The sequence below is a fragment of the Anabrus simplex genome, chromosome 1, assembly GCF_040414725.1.
Source record: "Anabrus simplex isolate iqAnaSimp1 chromosome 1, ASM4041472v1, whole genome shotgun sequence".
In the NCBI taxonomy this organism is placed as follows: Eukaryota; Metazoa; Arthropoda; class Insecta; order Orthoptera; family Tettigoniidae; genus Anabrus; species Anabrus simplex.
This window is the reverse complement of record NC_090265.1, coordinates 1,224,503,831-1,224,522,530: the sequence shown is the minus strand read 5'-3', so window position 1 is coordinate 1,224,522,530 and position 18,700 is coordinate 1,224,503,831. Positions and strand designations below refer to the sequence as shown.

The 18,700-nt window shown below is 41.7% G+C and overlaps 1 protein-coding gene and 1 non-coding gene across 6 annotated transcripts in view; both read right to left on the bottom strand.

Moving 5' to 3' along the window:
* Positions 1 to 18,700, bottom strand: part of sit (stuck in traffic) — a 408,441-nt gene that overhangs the window by 21,589 nt on the left and 368,152 nt on the right. For all 5 annotated transcript variants that reach the window (XM_068228767.1, XM_067151920.2, XM_067151912.2 and 2 more), the window contains one exon: positions 13,656 to 13,712. In XM_068228767.1, the coding sequence (XP_068084868.1) occupies positions 13,656 to 13,712 (57 nt within the window). The remainder of the gene's footprint in view (positions 1 to 13,655; positions 13,713 to 18,700) is intronic.
* Positions 18,285 to 18,357, bottom strand: TRNAR-UCG (transfer RNA arginine (anticodon UCG)). Its single transcript has one exon. It is a non-coding gene; the product is annotated as a tRNA-Arg (tRNA).

The window sequence follows — 18,700 nt, the reverse complement described above, 5'->3', positions numbered from 1 at the left end:
CCTCTCAGTTTTAATTACTGTGTTGATGGAGTAAATGTACCTCATGAGGACCACCGTATATAATTTCGTGTGACTATTTCTAGCCTAGTGAAGCCCTTGTAAGGCAGACCCGCCGACGAGAGTGGGTGGTATCTGCTGTGTATAGCAAACTGCATGTTCATGTGGTGGGGGATAGTATTATTTGTGGTGCGTGAGTTGCAGGGATGTTGGGGAAAGTACGAACACCCAGTCCCAGCGCGAAGGGAATTCACCACTTAAGGTTATAATCTCTGACCCGGCCTGGAATCGAACCATGGGGACTACTGTAATTACCTAGGTGTTAATGCAAGGGACGATATTCATTGGGGAAATCACGTTACGGAGGTTGTAAGTAGAGGTTATAGATCTCTTCATATATGGTTATGAGGATATTTAGAAGTTGCAGCAAGGATGTAAAGAAGAAGGCGTATAAGTCACTGATAAGACCCCTATTACAGTATGGTTCCAATGTATCGTACTCTCATCAGGAACGCTTCACTCGAGAAATGGAAAAGTTCCAAAGGAAAGCACCTTGAGTTTTTTAGGTGGTTTCCGACAAAAGAGTAGTGTTACAAAACTGTTGCACACTTTGTACAGGGAAGACTTGGGAGTAAGGAGATGAGCGGTAGTTTTCGTGCTGTCCTTGAATAGATGGCGTAGAATGATATTAATAGAAGAATAAGCTTGAATGGTGTTTTTATAAGTAGGGATGATAATGAAGTTGGAATTAAAGAGGACAAATTAGGGGCAAATATTCTTTCATAGTGAGAGGAATTGGGGATTGGAATAATTTATCAAGGAAGATGTACGATAAATTTACAACTTCCTTGAAATCATTTAAGAAAGTGTGTTATCGGCTCAAGACGTTCTGGGAGGAACTTATGGTTCGTGCGTACCTAGTTTCAGCGGGTTCGAACCCCATGCTGGGGCTGTACCTTAAGGCCACTTATGCTTCCATCCCATTCCTGTCCCATCGTCGCCAGAAGACCTATCTGTGTCGGTGCGACGTGAAGCAAATATAGCAGTTTAAACAGACTTAACACATGATGGGTATTAGTTAATGTGAACTCAACATCAAATATAAATTAGTGGACTAGGTCGGGCTTGCCTGTTTTACTGACAAAAATATTACACTCCTGAAGTTCGACAGAACCCATGCTAATTGCCGCATTCCTACACTTCAGTGCTTTCTCTGTCTCGTGTACCGGTGCCTGAGAAAGTGCACTATCGAAGCATCTAGGCGTAGTCGTACGGGGTTCAGGAAGAATACACCAGCTCCCATGGTGACACTTTCACCCAAGATCCCGCCTTGTGGTTTGTGAACCATGGCGACCAACAAGAGGAAGTTGGGGACAAGAAAGTGAGAGTGGAACAAACTTCCTGGACATGGGACATCACTCCCATCCATCACAATTGCACGTTGTGCGACACGCACTTACTGCATACGTGGACACGGGTTGCCAATGTGGGCATTTGGTCTACTTCATGTAAAGTGCCCGCTCCCAAACTGAGCGAGGGTAAACAGTGCCTGACTACAGTATTTGATTCAACACATTTTAAACACATTTTGATTCCTCAACGACTCATATACTCTGCCAGGTAGTAGTGGTGGTAGTAATATTATAGTTATTGTTTTCAGGGGAATATTAACTAGAAAACCTTCTTATTATTCCTAGCCTGCTAAATGTAGGTCTCTTCCAATTTTTTCTAGTCTTTTCGATCTTGAACCACCGTGCAACACTGTGTTCCTGCTACCTTCTCGACATCATCAAACCTTCCCTTCAGTGACCTTCCTACACTCCTCCTGTGTTCCCATAGTAACCTGTGAAAAATACTAGGGTCCATTTGTCGGGATCTTGTCTAGCCACGCGTCCCAGCCATTGCCATTTCAGTTTCTTTCCCCTGTTACTCCAATTAGAAAGGAAGAGGTCCAGCGTTTGGAAGAACGAATATACGGACAAAAGTAAAGAGAATGGCCACGAAGGGCATCGAAATGAAAGACTACCAAGGCCTCGCAAGCCTGATACCGTCAGGGTCGGAAGAAAACAAGAGTGGACCAGGCAAGGACAGATACAGTATGTTTGTTTGTCGGTATCAAGTGAGATGATTCTTCGTAGCGAGTTTCTTACGCCCGGATGCTCTTCCTGACGTCAACCTCATCAGAGGAGTTAACGAGATGAAATGAATTACGTGATATATGATCGTAGGAAGGGAGAGTGTGAAATCCTGTGCTAGCACATAGCCTACTTTTGTCGAATTGAACCAAGGAGTTTGCTCAAGGTTTAACATCAAAATCACCACCAACACCGTCATATGCCCTCAATCCATAGAACACTGCGAAGAGGTTTAGAATTGATTCCAAGTGGGCGAGTTGGCCGTGCGGTTAGGGAAGCGCAGATATTATTTTGTATCCGGGAGATAGTGGGTTGGAGCCCCACTGTCGGCAGCTCTGAAGGTGGTTTTCCGTGTTTTCACACCAGGAAAATGCTGGGAATGTACCTTAGTTAAGGCCACGGCCACTTCCTTCTCACTCCTAGGCCTTTCCTATCCCATCGTCGTCATAAGATCTATCTGTGTCGGTGCGACAAAATCCAAATTGTTAAAAAAAAAAAAAGGAATTGAATCCAGGCTTTTGGTACGCAATCCTACTCTGCCAGTCAACATTCTGATGGTGAAAACTGTTACAACCAACGGGTCAGATATGACAGTTGAGGAGTCTAAAATAGAAGTGTAAATAATAACAGACTCAGCTGGGAGGCTCATGGTTATTAACCCGCGCTCCAATGTTGAGTCTCTGGAAGATGATTATGTATCACCAAAAGAGATAAGTCGCAACAAACTTTCTTCTTCCGGCGCTGAGCGAGCTTGCTGCTCGGAAAGTTCGTGCAGTTGTCATACTGGATCTCACTGTCTTCCATGGGCGCCCATACCCGGGGGCAAGGTGGGGCCGACCCCCCCCCCCACACACACCCCTTCTAGCTCTCAGGGAAAGGCAAAAATCTAGTCTAGTAAGGTGTTTTCCTTTCAAGAAAATGATTTAAAAGTCAGTATTACGTAGAAGCGGTAGTACCGTTCCCCACCAACAGGCAGGGAACACCGTGGGATATTCTACCACAGAATACAATTCGCCATTTATCTTCCAAAATATTAAAAACTACTACGTTCCCCCATGTCTGGGGCTCCCCCCCCCCCCCCCTACAAACTGTCATATGGGCGCTGATGCTGTCTTCCCATGTAATTTCCTCCGTATATCTTTAGTGATTTCAGCCTTTTTTCACTCTTTTTCCTCTGAGTCTATGTCTTTGCACCAAATAATGCACATTTTTGATCAACGCACTTCGTAGTAATAATCTCTTCACTTTGAGTCCTTCATCATTGTAATTCTTCTCTTAACTTCCATTGTATAGAGGATATCTTCGCTATTCATACTTCTCAAATACTCATTCTCAACTTGCTCGATATCCTTCCCTTCAAGGCCCTATCTCAGTTTTAAATTTACTACCTTTTGCTCTTCTAGAGCTGACACAGGTGATGTATTTGATTCATGATATCATTTGTATTTATTTAGCATACTTTGCATCCATCTCTTGGCACAGGCCAGAGTAAAGTGTAGCTTCCACCGAAGTCCCAGTCAACATCCATGGCTGTGACAATATGGAAGTTGCTGGGGTATGGGTAGTGCTGAGTAATGACATTCAGAGCATGACTAGTGCATCTGAGTGTTATGAAAGGTGCTGCTCATAGGGTCAGTCGTGCTGCAGTAGTACTTTCTGACCCAGTGAGGAAAGCAATGGCAAACTACCTCACTCCTCATCTTGCCTAGTACACCTCATTTTGGTGCTGCCATTGGTTTTTGGGGTTTCCTTATAACCGCATAACCTTTGGTGGTGCTATTTGAGGATCCAACCAGCCTCTGGGCTGATGACCTAACAGACAGACCTGGCGTTTAGACATGTTCAGCTCGCCCGGTGTAGGTCTATCTATTTAACTCCCACGGGCGACGTGCACGTTTGTGCTTGAGATGATGATGATGTAGGTAGGGGGTGAAACCTAGAGTCGGCACATAACCTACTCCTGTTGAATAACATCATGGGGTCTGCTCAAGGCTTAACGTCGCCTTCCGATGGACGAATCTCCATCAACATCGTCATATGCCCTCACTTCATAAGAATTCTGCGGACAGGTTTGTAATTGAATCCATGCTTTTGGCACGAAATCTAGTGATTAGAAATCATATACCTCTACCTCTCCAAACCTGCCGGCTAAAATTATGATGGTGAAGATTTTTTGCACCAATGGGTCTCGAACCGGCTAATCACGCAGTCAGGCCATATAGACTTGAACACGGGCTCAAGCCCGTCCGAGGGGGCTCTTAAAATTCTAGGCGCTCTTAAGTCGTAATATCGTCACCATATTAAAAACCTCTTGTCGGCGCCATCGCCAGTCTTGGAAAGCATCCAGTAGAATTCTGCTTGATTACAAGACGGCAGCACAGTATAAATATCGATATCGATAAGCAGGCCGCCTAAGTACAGTAACCATAATCAACCATAAGGAACTTATTGGCCTATATTACTGTAGTTTTACTATTCGCAAGTACTTTAATTATTCTTAATAGATTTATCAGTACGGTACCTTAACTATATTTCGTATAATAATCATGGTTAGGATAATCTTATAATTCCGATTTTCATCATCATTGACTGACTTTCCATCACGCTTTTCTTGCCCGCATTTGATGAAGTGTATGTGCTTCATCATAGGGACAGACCAAGATCGCCTACAAAATATCAGACCGTAATATCAAATGGTTGACGTCATAGGGGGATCAGATGCCGACTGTTCAAGTTTAGGGAGTCATCTAAATAACTTCATTTCGATGCTAAAGCTTCGCATGTTAGATAAATTTCCTCCAGGAACTCCAGATTTATGTCAAAACCATGTACTTAGCGGACAATAATTGGAATGATCCACGCTAAGCAAGAAGAGGATTACGAACGAATGCATTAGTTAGGTTAATACATTACCTTAGCATCGTTTAAAATATAAATAACACAACTCTGATATAACGAAACATGTAAGTAAATATGACATGCAATAGATCAATTTTATCTAACAAAAAGCTGGTTCTACTTAACATAGTAATGATGATGCTTGTTGCTTGTTGTTTTAAGGGGCCTAACATCGAAGGTCATCGGCACACATAGTAATGAAGTATGATAGCGTTCCTTTTATAAAGGCACACAATGGCGGCAGACATGACGATATCCATCAATGCAATCCTAACTGAGCATTTACAGAAATATTAAGACAGAATTGTTCTTCTTGAGGCGCCTTCTCCTAGCGGAGGTTGGCTCCGTACGTGATGTTGCAGCATGGAAAGCATCTTCTGAAGTGCAGTTGTGCCATCTTCGGATGTCCTTCAGCTATGAATTCCTCCTCCTGCCTAGGGACCTTTTCCCCTGTATCTTACCTTCAATGATGAGTTGTAATAGCTGGTACTTCTCGCCTCTCATAATGTGCCCTAGATATTGGGTTTTCCTTTTTTTGTTTTTTGTTTCTTCATGCGATGAAGGACTTCGTTATTTGAAATTTTCAGCACCCAAGGTATTCGGAGTAGGCGGCATCAATTATTTTTTCTAGATTTTGGTCAAGGGTCCAGCTTTCACATCCAAAGAGAAAAATGGAGAACACATAGCACCGAATCATTCGCATTCTCAATTTCAGACTTAGATCCGATCCTGTAAATAGCTGTTTCATGCTAAAAAATTGTCTCCTGGCCTGTTCTATTCTGGATTTTATCTCTCTCTTGGAATCACATTCCTCATCTAGCACAGTGCCTAAGTGTTTGAAGGAGGATACTTTCTTATTGCCTTTTATTGACAGGGTTGCTTGGATTTTTCTTTTAGAGAATACTACAACTTTGGTCTTGGAAGCGTTGACAAACAGGTCAAACTCTTCACTGCGCTGGACGAATTTGTCTATCAAGCGTTGGAGCGCAGGTAATTCATTTGCTATGACGACAATATCATCTGATATAGTTAATTGCTTGTCCATTTATAACTATCCCGCTGTTTTCTTCCAGCATCACTTCCCTAAATATTGCTTCAGAATAAATGTTGAACAAGAGAGGCGATAGCACACATCCCTGACGAACACCTTTTCTGATTGTAGTCGCTTCTTATGTTCTTTAGTCGATTTTGACATCTGCTGTTTGATTCCAGTACAGTGCGTTGATAATGCGTCAATGGCTACAGAATTGCTACGGTAAGTTAATGTGAGCATATAGGCTGGGCACACTTCTGTTGATCCACTATAAGATGTTACATTCAGAAATGGATAGTGGTCTCAGAAATAACAGTAGGGCCTACACTCATTATGTAAAATCTTATGATACGTTAAGATAAATGCTCATAGCTAGAGCAACTTCCTTCCTCTCGGTAGGTGCGGGATACAAGGAGTTCCTGGTCAAATTTAGAGCAATCTTCAATAGTATTCTTACGAACCTATTCTATCAAAAATGTACATGATGAGACAGAACCATGATGTTAGTTCTTTGTATCAACTGATAGGCGGCTGGGTATGTGTGAGAAATTGTAAGAGTCCATATGAGAAGCTCTGGTGGATATTGTGCCGTAGGCTGAAATTAATAACTGCAATATCATTCCAAAGCAAATGTTATTTTCCTACATCTTACTAAATCCATATTACTATCACGAATGAAGGCACCCTCTACAATACTCACTAGGATATAAATCCTATTGGAGGAGAAAAGATGTTCGTAATTGTAAATTGACTCACCAAATTGTATAGCTTATCCCAGCTGTCATACATAAGGTCTCGTTTGGCACACACCTATTTTCTTATAAAAGACCTTCATCAAGGTACTCGACACTTAGGAACAGGTATTTCGTAACAGATACAGTATCGTAAAATAAAAAGAGCACTATCATCCACGTCAAGTGGAACCATGAGTTTGTTCTGAGGCCATCAAAAGTAGATCAAATCTTGTCAAAATTCAACTCGTCTCACTAGAATACTACCACTTTCTGTTGGAAAGAGATACTTCGTAACCACAAATCTTGGTTCAGTACGTTAAACGGTTTGGCCTTTGACTTAGCTTTCGCGGTGGATATATTTTTCCCTTAAATCTTTATGTTCAGGAAGTTTAAAATCTCAAGTATCTGCAACAATATAATTTAATCTACAACCTAGTACCGGTACGCAGCACGAACCATCCATTTGAGCAAATGCTACAGCCGTTACAGTACAACAATAGACTCTGTTATGTACATTGACTGACAGTGACAATGCAACACCAAGGAGGAGTGGTTCGAAAGGGATGAAAGTTGGGGAAAAAACAGAGACGGCACGGACGAATAATTGATGTTTATTTCAAACCGATATGCAGGTTACACAATGCGCACGGCATCGACTCAGTAGGATGTAGGACCACCGCGAGCGGCGATGCACGCAGAAACACGTCGAGGTACAGAGTCAATAAGAGTGTGGATGGTGTCCTGAGGGATGGTTCTCCATTCTCTGTCAACCATTTGCCACAGTTGGTCGTCCGTACGAGGCTGGGGCAGAGTTTGCAAACGGCGTCCAATGAGATCCCACACGTGTTCGATTGGTGAGAGATCCGGAGAGTACGCTGGCCACGGAAGCATCTGTACACCTCGTAGAGCCTGTTGGGAGATGCGAGCAGTGTGTGGGCGGGCATTATCCTGCTGAAACAGAGCATTGGGCAGCCCCTGAAGATACGGGAGTGCCACCGGCCGCAGCACATGTTGCACGTAGCGGTGGGCATTTAACGTGCCTTGAATACGCATTAGAGGTGACGTGGAATCATACGTAATAGCGCCCCAAACCATGATGCCGCGTTGTCTAGCGGTAGGGCGCTCCACAGTTACTGCCGGATTTGACCTTTCTCCACGCCGACGCCACACTCGTCTGCGGTGACTATCACTGACAGAACAGAAGCGTGACTCATCGGAGAACACGACGTTCCGCCATTCCCTCATCCAAGTCGCTCTAGCCCGGCACCATGCCAGGCGTGCACGTCTATGCTGTGGAGTCAATGGTAGTCTTGTGAGCGGACGCCGGGAGTGCAGGCCTCCTTCAACCAATCGACGGGAAATTGTTCTGGTCGATATTGGAACAGCCAGGGTGTCTTGCACATGCTGAAGAATGGCGGTTGACGTGGCGTGCGGGGCTGCCACCGCTTGGCGGCGGATGCGCCGATCCTCGCGTGCTAACGTCACTCGGGCTGCGCCTGGACCCCTCGCACGTGCCACATGTCCCTGCGCCAACCATCTTCACCACAGGCGCTGCACCGTGGACACATCCCTATGGGTATCGGCTGCGATTTGACGAAGCGACCAACCTGCCCTTCTCAGCCCGATCACCATACCCCTCGTAAAGTCGTCTGTCTGCTGGAAATGCCTCCGTAGACGGCGGCCTTGCATTCTTAGCTATGCACGTGTCCTGTGGCACACTTCAACACGTTCTACAATGACTGTTGGCTGAGAAATCACGGTACGAAGTGGGCCATTCGCCAACGCCGTGTCCCATTTATCGTTCGCTACGTGCGCAGCACAGCGGCGCATTTCACATCATGAGCATACCTCAGTGACGTCAGTCTACCCTGCAATTGGCTTAAAGTTCTGACCACTCCTTCTTGGTGTTGCATTTGCTCTGTCAGTCAGTGTACAATCATTATTTACACCTCTAACACTAGGCCTACACAATATGAATTACTCGTTAATGACTGCGTATATACTTTATACTTAATAACGTGGATGAAATAGGTATTTCGTGTCACCTAAACACAAGTAAACAAACAATAATATACGAACCACATACCCCTTATGACCACCACGAATTCCAGCATTTTCCCGCCAACCGATAGTAACAGTAAGGTCTGAGATTAAGACCTACCGTACTCCAATCCTCAGACCGTAATACAAAAAAAACAAAGCGCCGAAGTAGCCGAATTGCTGGTATTGGCTAACACGAAAATATCACGCACATATTATATAAACGGCGGTAATTTAACACGATAAATGTAACATCATAGGAAAAATCACTTTTTCACGTATGAAAACGCTTCGCCAACGAGTACGCACCACATATAATAAACTGATTATTTAGAAATTTCAATTACTCAAATAAAGTTTTCTCTTAGATTTCACTTCGCTGGATAGATGAAAATTCATGATAAAACTAAAATAATATTTATAACATCATTTTGAATGTTTCCAAATAAATTAAGGTGCAAAATTCCTCAATTTATTCGCTCTCATGAGAACTGTGAAACATAATTTGTTCCTTAGTTTTGAAGTGGTGGATAATATTTTATATTCAGCACCCAGTGAAAGGGAAGTACACCCCAAATGATAATGTTATTGGCTTTACGTCTCACTAACAACTTTTTTACGTTTTTCGGAGACGCCGAGGTGTCGGCATTTAGTTCCGCAGGAGTTCTTTTACGTGCCAGTAAATCTACCGACACCAGACTGACGTATTTGAGCACCTTCAAATACCACCGGACTTCCCTGCCAACTTGGGATCAGAAGGCCACCTACTTAACCGTCTGAACCATTCAGCCCAAGTACACCCGAAATGATTATGTTAACCCAATGAAATGGCGTATGGCTTTTAGTGCCGGGAGTGTCCGAGGACAAGTTCGGCTCGCCAGATGCAGGTCTTTCAATTTGACGTCCCTAGGTGACCTGCGCATCGTGATGAGGATGAAATGATTATGAGGACGACACATAAACCTAGCCCCGTGTCAGCGAAATTAACCAATTATGGTTAAAATTTCCGACCCCGCTGGGAATCGAACCCGGCACTCCTGTGACCAAAGGCCAGCATGCTAACCATTTAGCCATGGAGCCGGACAGTTAACTCAATGAACGGCCCTGGTAATGCTAACATAATGTTGATACATGGCATAGCAGCACTTCACACAATGATGGTAACCTTAGTAATGAAAAGTTCACACACTAAAGACACAATAGGTTTTTACCTATTAAAGAGCAAGAGTGCAAAAACTCTATTGACTCTAAACATTGATATTTAACGACATGGACGAGCTTCAGTTCGGTGTAGTCTGCTTGATAACAGGTAACCACAGCATGATTCGGAAGGTGTTGGTAGTGTAAAACTCTGCGTTACAAACCCAGGTAATCCCTCCAAGTCACTATTTCTTCTGTGTAACAGTATACAGATCCGCAGGCAAGCACAGATTATTGTGAAATACACTTGTATCTAAATCACTCGACACTTTGAAGTACATAGACACTGACGGAATATCACAATATCAATTAGATTCTATCTAAATTAATATTTTTCGAGGATCACGAAAAGGCTCACCGTTTGTAATTAGAGAAGAATCTTCCCTAACCTCAGACTTATTCTCAAAATGATGTATGCACACAATAGTTTTGTCATCAACTTCAAAATAATCACGATGTATATTCCTAAGCCATTTCTCTCTTAATGTTTTATTCCGTAGAAAACGTAAAAATCCTTGTATGAGAGACATTGCCATAGACTTAAACCTGGTTCACAATACGATCAAAACAAACATATTCTCACATTACTGCGTATAATTACAGAGCCTAAGTATCATATAAATACACTTGCACACTTACATTCTACAAAGAAACTAACATTTATCGTCAACTTTAATGAAATTGCACCAACTACATACGATAACAACAAACCAAAACAAACCCACATTTCCAACAAGCCCGGCTAGTCGATTCGCCATCTTTGAACGATCGAGAGTAACCTTAAGGTCTGAGCAAGACCAACTACAATACTTAAGACCACCGCCGTCTCAATCCTATATAGAGACGGTGCTTCAGACCTTAACCGACGTATCGAAACTGTCCATAACGACGGCAGCTGGAGTTCTAGCATGCGTTTGTTTTGATTTGTGTAAGTCGTGTTGTTACCAAATATTTACGGAAATTTGAATATTATTAATCATACATTATATTTATTTATTGTCTCTTTCAGTGCCGTAAGAAGCTGTTTTTTCTCAAGGAGCTTATTTATTCCAACAATATCAGTGGTGATTAGGTTATGTTGATTCTCGTGTTCTTCTCTCAAAGTATTTTCTTTATTTTTAGTCACCTATGCAATATGTTTATAGTTTAATGTGCTGTGTGCCTGGATGTAAGTAAGAGGTGGGGCACAAGCTTCAGTGTTCCCGTTTCCAAAAGACCTAGTATTAAGGCAAAATTGGGTTAAGAGCATTCGTAAGGAAAACTTCGAACCGAATGATAGGCCTAATAATGTTGTGTGTATTAATCATTTTATCATTTTTGAAATCAAATGCATTGTTATGTAAGATATTATATGCGCATAGAAGGTGGTGATCTAATTCGAGTGCCGCGCAAACTTACGAAGTTAAAACTAATGATGCCCATCCTAGCATTTGCCCTATGAGCCAACGTACCTTAATGCAAAAAAAAAAATTAATCAGTCCCGGAAAGATCCGGAAAATCATGACAAAGATTTATGATTTAGAGACTGAATTAATCGTAAATGGTGGTGCAAGAATGATGTAATTAATTTTCAACATTTTACAATGAACGTGCGTAAACTAAACCTAACCCCAGTTCCCGTGAGGGAACATGAGGATTATGTTCTTTTTTTTATATAAGATACAATTGTGCCATCAATTCTGGTGAGTTTTAAGGTGACGAGTGCTTTAGATGGTCAAGTGTACCCTACAAATATCACTTGTACCTACTCAACAATACAGGTGGATTTTGGACGGTTGAAATTTTGTTGGAGAAATTTGTTTGCATGTTTTACATAATGGGCCGTGGTTAATGGTGGTGTTGTATAGTATTTCATGTAAGGTTAATAATTCTCTTTGTTGACATCTATATACAGTGAGTCAAAGTGAAACTCATACACCACTGTAACTAGTATGTGTTTATGAATAGAAATGTGGACAATAATTTATGTACGCATTTTATGTGTGGAACAATTTCACTTCGAGAAATTGGTAAACTTGTAAGCAGGAGACATGCAACTGTACAGTGCGTTATAAATAGATATAAAAGTACACGCGGTATTGAAAATACAGACAATATAGTGGGAGAAAAATTTTCAACCTCAGGGAGGAACGTTAGATAGTAAAACAAGTGAAGAAAAATCCAGTGATTAGTGCTCCTAATCTGGTATGATGACTGAAGAACACAGCAACCAGAGAGCACATCCAGAAACCATTCGACTTTTCCTAAGGAAAAGTAACAGGCATGGACGAATAGCTAGGAAAAATCATTTGTTAGCAAGATTAATAGGAAGAAAAGGTTGATTTTCGTTACGGAGCATTATAGAAAAAAAGATTTTGGCTTCTGAAAGACCGTTATTTTTGCAGATGAAAGCAAATACAATCCCTTCGGATCGAATGGAAAGTTTAATGTCTGGAGGAAACCAAATGAGGAGTTGAAACCTAGCAATCTACGTCCAAGTATCGAATATGGTGGAGGTAGTGTAACTGTCTGGGGGTGCATGTCAGCTAGTGGACTAGGAGAGTTGCGTTTTATTGATGGGACCATGGATCAACATGTGTATCTAAATATACTGAAAGAACATTTACGACCTAGTGCTCAAAAGCTTGGAATACTTGGTCGATTTAAATGTTTCCAAGATAACGACCCGAGTCACAAAGCTCATAATGTACGGATGTGGCTGCTGTATAATTGCACAAAGGTATTCGAGACAACTCCACAGTCACCAGACATAAATGTGATATATAATCTATGGCACGAAAATGATGCAGTTGAATGATTTTCGGTATTTTACAACGGAGGTACGTAAACGAAACCTAGCCCCATTCTTCGTGAGTTGAAATGAGGATTACCTCTTTTCTTTTTATAAATTACAAGAGGATAATGCGCCATCAATTCCGGTGGGTGTTAAGGTGACTAATGCTTTAGATGTTCAAAAGTACCGTATCATACCTACTCAAAAATTCAGGCGGATATTGGAGAGATGAAATTTTGTTCGAGAAATGAACTTGTTTGCATATTTTACATAATGGGCTGTGGTTAACAATTATGTTTTATGGTATTTCATGTAAGGTTAATAATGTTATTCGTTGACATCTATTTATCTTATTTGCTGTCCGGAGTCCTATGTGAAATATATTTATTGTGTGTGTGTGTGTTTTTCAACCTGGCATTGATAAAATAATTCTCCATTCGTTATTTTCCCACCGAAATTACAATTAGATTTACAATATAATTAAGCGATAACATTGCTTTTGGTGCATAATTATTCATGTTTTGAGTTGATGAGTTGCATTTCATGACGTTCGACTTGTGATGTTTCCTTTAGGTGACTCGGAATAAACACGTTTAATCTTCCCCGTAACCTCTCATGTCGCTCACCGATGTCCACCATGTTTTTCCTAGGTTACGGTCTGATGTGGTCTTGGTTGGTCTGAGGACTGGAGTCGGTCTTGCTGAGATATTGTTGTCGGTCTTGGATAGACAGACATACAAGTATTGCATTCGTACGTACAGTACAGAGAACATATAGGTACGTACATATTGCATACCATGCAAAAATACTGACACATACGATATGAATTGCCTGCGGTAACTTACCGTATCCAATAATTCAGTTAGTTTTGCCAGGAAGTAGATGTAGACACCCCTCGCTATCTGTAAAGAGAATATAAATCTTACGTGTCTCTTGAAATGCCAAATTGTGCTATTTATAAATTAAATATAACAGTTCTGTAATTAAGGTACGTGTTATTCCAGATTTTAGCCCTTTAATTCTTTAATGTGCCTATATATCCACTTACGAAGGTACCTAGCACTGAATCACTCTTCAATACCAACCGGCTGTGCCGGGACTGAACTCTGTAAACTTGAACAAAAAAGAATGCCGATCACTTCAATTAAGACATACTTATTTTCCTAATAGTTATTTAATACAATATTACTTCACTAGTAAGTACAAAAATGCGTGATTCAGCGTTGTATTATGACTGAAATTATTCCACAAGAATGTATGTCATTTAATGATATATTTATTGAGTAAAGAACGCAACAGACTTTTCACTCACAATTTTCATAGCAAACAGATAATAATTTCACGAATTAAAAGTACAGAAAGTTCTAAATGTTAAATATATATTTCTATGTATAATTAAATAATAAGAAAACTGAACGAAAAGTTACATAACACAATAAACTACGATATATAGATTAAAGAATTCCAAAGAAGAGTGTTAGCAGTACAATACAAAATAACCAAATAAATGACGTTGTAATAATAGAATTGTGATACAGTACGTTACTAGGATAAAGATAAAATGGTGCCTGAGGTTGGTTTTCCGTGGTTTCCCATTTCCACACCAGGCCACTTCCTTTCCACTCCTAGGCATTTCCTATCCCATCGTCGCCATAAGACGTAGAACAAATAGTAAAAGAAAAAAGTATTAACACTTACATACTCGGGTTTTACTCTGGAAGTTTCCTTTGAATATCATTTAGAGGCTGTGAGATTTGTCTTACAGGGAAATTAACTTACATAAGACGAGTCCAAAAGTTTATCAATACTTCTATGCACCATACGATGATGGTTTATCAGTGTCAGATTCTTAGCCTGAGATTCTTTTTTATTCCCTTTCGCAGTCGATTTACTTCATTGCTTACACCATGTTGAATCCCGGAGCAAGTCTCATACTTAGGAGTACCTCACATTTCATTGCCTTCACTATACGTACTTTGCTATGGCATAAAATACTACCAGCACAGTTTTGATATTCACAAACACTCTCTTTGGTACCCTTGTCCAGATTAGGTTTTTCACGCCTTTATTGAGATTTTGCATCCGACCTTGTAAACATTTCTCTGAAAATGACAGCTGTGACAAATCCGTGAATATTGGTTTAATATAGTCCATGACTACATTTGTCAAAGAGTGACTGTGTTCATAACATCGACCAATCATTTTACATCTGTTGAAACTACGCCAGGAATATTCACCAGGTCAACAGCGATGATGCTAGGGTTTGGTATTAGTTGATGATGTTTGTGGAAACAGACCCCACACTGTCCTTCTGATGTCTGCTACACTCTTTATATTTTGTCTAATGATTTAATGACATATCCCCAATATCTTCATTTAGTCCATGTCTTTCATCATTTAATCATTCATTTAACATACAGTACTATTGAACGAGTTGGCCGTGCGATTAGGGTCCCGCAGATGTGAGCTTGCATTCGGGACATAGTGGGTTCGAATCCAAGCACTGAATATCTTGTTCTGTGGTTTCCCATTTTCACATCAGGTAAATGCTGGGGATTTACCTTAATTAAGGCCATGGCCTCTACGTTCCCAATTCTAGCTCTTTCCCATCCCTCCGTCGCCGAAAACCTTGGATGTATTAGTGTGACGTTAAACAACTAACAAAAATGTAACATACTGTAATTAAAATTGGGCCTTATTCATGTAACTTGACTTAAATTGAAGCCGAAAGTCTGGATTTTCATCACTTCAAAAAAATATATGGGTATAATTTTGGCATACCACCCCGTCCGGCTTCCATTAAGACATCGGATTATAGCTGCTCTCTTGTCGTTGTTATATGGGCTATCCACAGCTTAACAAAATAAGTTATTCTGGACAGGAATTCGGTGGTTTTTCGTTTGCACTATTTTTTTCTTTTTTGCTATTGGCTTTACGTCGCATGACACAGATAGGTCTTATGGCGACGCTGGGACAGGAAAGGGCTAGGACTGAGAAGGAAGCGGCCGTGGCCTTAATTAAGGTACAGTCCCAGCATTTACCTGGTGTGAAAATGAGAAACCACGGAAAACCATCTTCAGGGCTGCCGACAGTGGGGTTCGAACTCACTATCTCCCGAATACTGGATACTAGCCGCGCTTAAGCGACTCCAGCTATCGAGCTCGGTGTCTGCACTAATTAAAGATTTGATTAATAGCATGTTCATTTACATACAGATGACCGAGCAAGTGACTGCGCGGCTTGGTCACGTAGCTATCAGCTTGCATTCGGAAGATAATGGGTTCGAACCCCACTGCCGGCATCCGTAAAGATGGTTTTCCATGGTTTTCCAATTTCACACCAGGCAAATTCTGGGGATGGGGCTGTGGCTGTATCTTAATTAAGGCCTCGATCGCTTCCTTCCCGATCCTAGCCCTTTCATATCGCATCGTCGACATAAGACCTATCTATGTCGGTGCGACGTAAATAAAATTGTAAATTACAAAACACACCACCTTACGTTTGGACAGGAATTGTCTAGTAGGACGATGAAATGGAATGAAATGAAATAGCGTATGGCTTTTAGTGCCGGGAATGTTCGGGCACATGTTCGGCTCGCCAGGTGCAGGTCTTTTGATTTGACTCCCGTAGGCGATCTGAGCGTCGTGATGAGGATGAAATGATGATGAAGACAACACATACACCGAGCCCCCGTGCCAGCGAAATTAACCCAATGCTGGTTAAAATTCCCGACCCTGCTGGGAATCGAACCCGGGACCCCTGTGACCAAAAGACCAGCACGCTAACCATTCAGCCATGGAGCCGGACAGTAGGACGATGAACAGATTATATACGTGCCACTGTGGCTCTGCGTAGCGAAGGTGGGGGATTTCACGTGTCGCTGATGTTGCGGAATCAAGTTCACAGGAAACAGGTTCAGTTTTCAGGCCGGTAAACTTTTTTTTTTAGTGAGAGCTCAAAGTATTCACCACCTTGGTTTATATAGATTTCATCACGACGTTGTACCACGTGAGGTGTAACAGCTGACATCAGTGATCAGTTGCCGAAGGTGACTAAGATTTATAGGATACTATGCATACACTACCTGCTTTAAGTAACACCACTGGAAAAAGTCAAGGGCGTAAGATCGGGTGATCGGGTGGGCCAAGGGGCGGGTCCTCCACAAATACGTTTGCGCGGGGGAATTATACGTAGTCATCTTTCCTTCGCTAGTTCTATGGCTCATTTACATTGCTGACACACAGGCAGGATGCAGAACAATATTGAAATAAAGGAGAAACTTAGTGTTGGTTGGGTTTCATAATATTAAAAGATAAAGGACAGGCAAGGCACTCGGTATATTACATACTGTATATCACACTGCAAACCGCCACGGAATAGCGAATATATCCCTCCAAAAGGTTATAGTCAGGAAAGATATCCGGCCGTAAAACTGGGCTTAATTCACATATAGTGCCGAGCTCAAGTTGTTCAAAACTGAAATAATAATAATAATAATAATAATAATAATAATAATAATAATAATAATAATAATAATAATAATAATAATAATAATGTCCGTCTCTGTGGTGTAGTAGTTAGTGTAAATAGCTGACACTCCCGCAGGCCCGGGGTCGATTCCCAGCTCTGCCACGAAATTTGAAAAGTGTTGCGAAGGCTGGAAAGGGGTCCACTCAGCCTCTGGAGGTCAACTGAGTAGAGGGGCATTCGAATCCGTCCTCAGCCATTCTCGAAGTGTTTTTCGGTGGTTTCCCACTCCTCCTCCAGGCAAATGCCGGTACCTAACTTAAGGCTATAGCTGCTTCCTTCCCTCTTCCTTGTCTATCCCTTCCAATCTTGAACACCCTCCCCCCCCACAAAACCCCTGTTCGTCATAGCAGGTAAGGCTGCCTCAGCGAGGTACTGGTCTTCCTTCACCAATTGAACCCCCCATCCCCCACCCGACCCAAAGTCTCACGTTCCAGGACACTGCCCTTAAGGCGGTAGAGGTGGGATCCCTCGCTGAGTCCGAGAGAAAAACCAGCCCTGGAGGGTAAACGGATTACGAAAGAAAGAAAGAAAGAAAGAAAGAAAGAAAGAAAGAAAGAAAGAAAGAAAGAAAGAAAGAAAGAAGCAATAATCTTCTTCTCCTTAATCTGTTTACCGTCCAGGTTTGATAATGCTGCTACTACTACTACTACTAATAATAACAATAATTTCAAATATTTAATGTCACCTAAAATGCTCCAGATTTTAAGAAACACCTGGAAGTCAAAATTTTGCCCTGATGAGGAGTTGCTTAACATAGGAGTACATCAGCTTACACGAATCCCACGCACTTACACTCTATTAAATACCAACAGACTGCACCGGGTTTTGATCATAGAAGGCGAGTGCACAGGCAAATACACCAGATAGGCGGTCTACTCCGCAATAATAAATATATTGCACATTTGTGTTGGTCCTAAATGGGAATTAATGACTATAATTTAGGCCGACCGTGACAGGATTCGAACCTGCAATCTTCGGATCCGAAGTCCGACGCCATATCCGTTAGGCCACACGGTCACACTATGTAGAGCACTGTCAAACGTATTTCAACGCATCGGTCGGTGAAAGGGAATGTCACCAAGCGTTTTTCTACGCGGAGATGGACGGTTGTACTATTTTATCCTAAAAGGATCAAATTTGTGTGGATCTTAGTTTAGCAGAAATATAGGCCTGAAAATTACACGTTACACTATTCCGCAGAATCCCGTCTGGTCTGGTGGCGTCAAGTCTATGGTCTGTCCCTGATTGACACGGCGGAGGTAGATAGTCATCTGTAGATTTCGTCGATCGTATCTCCATTTGAGGAAGGGAACTGTACTTCATTTGTGGCTTCCTGGTAGTGTTTGTGATGATGTGGCAT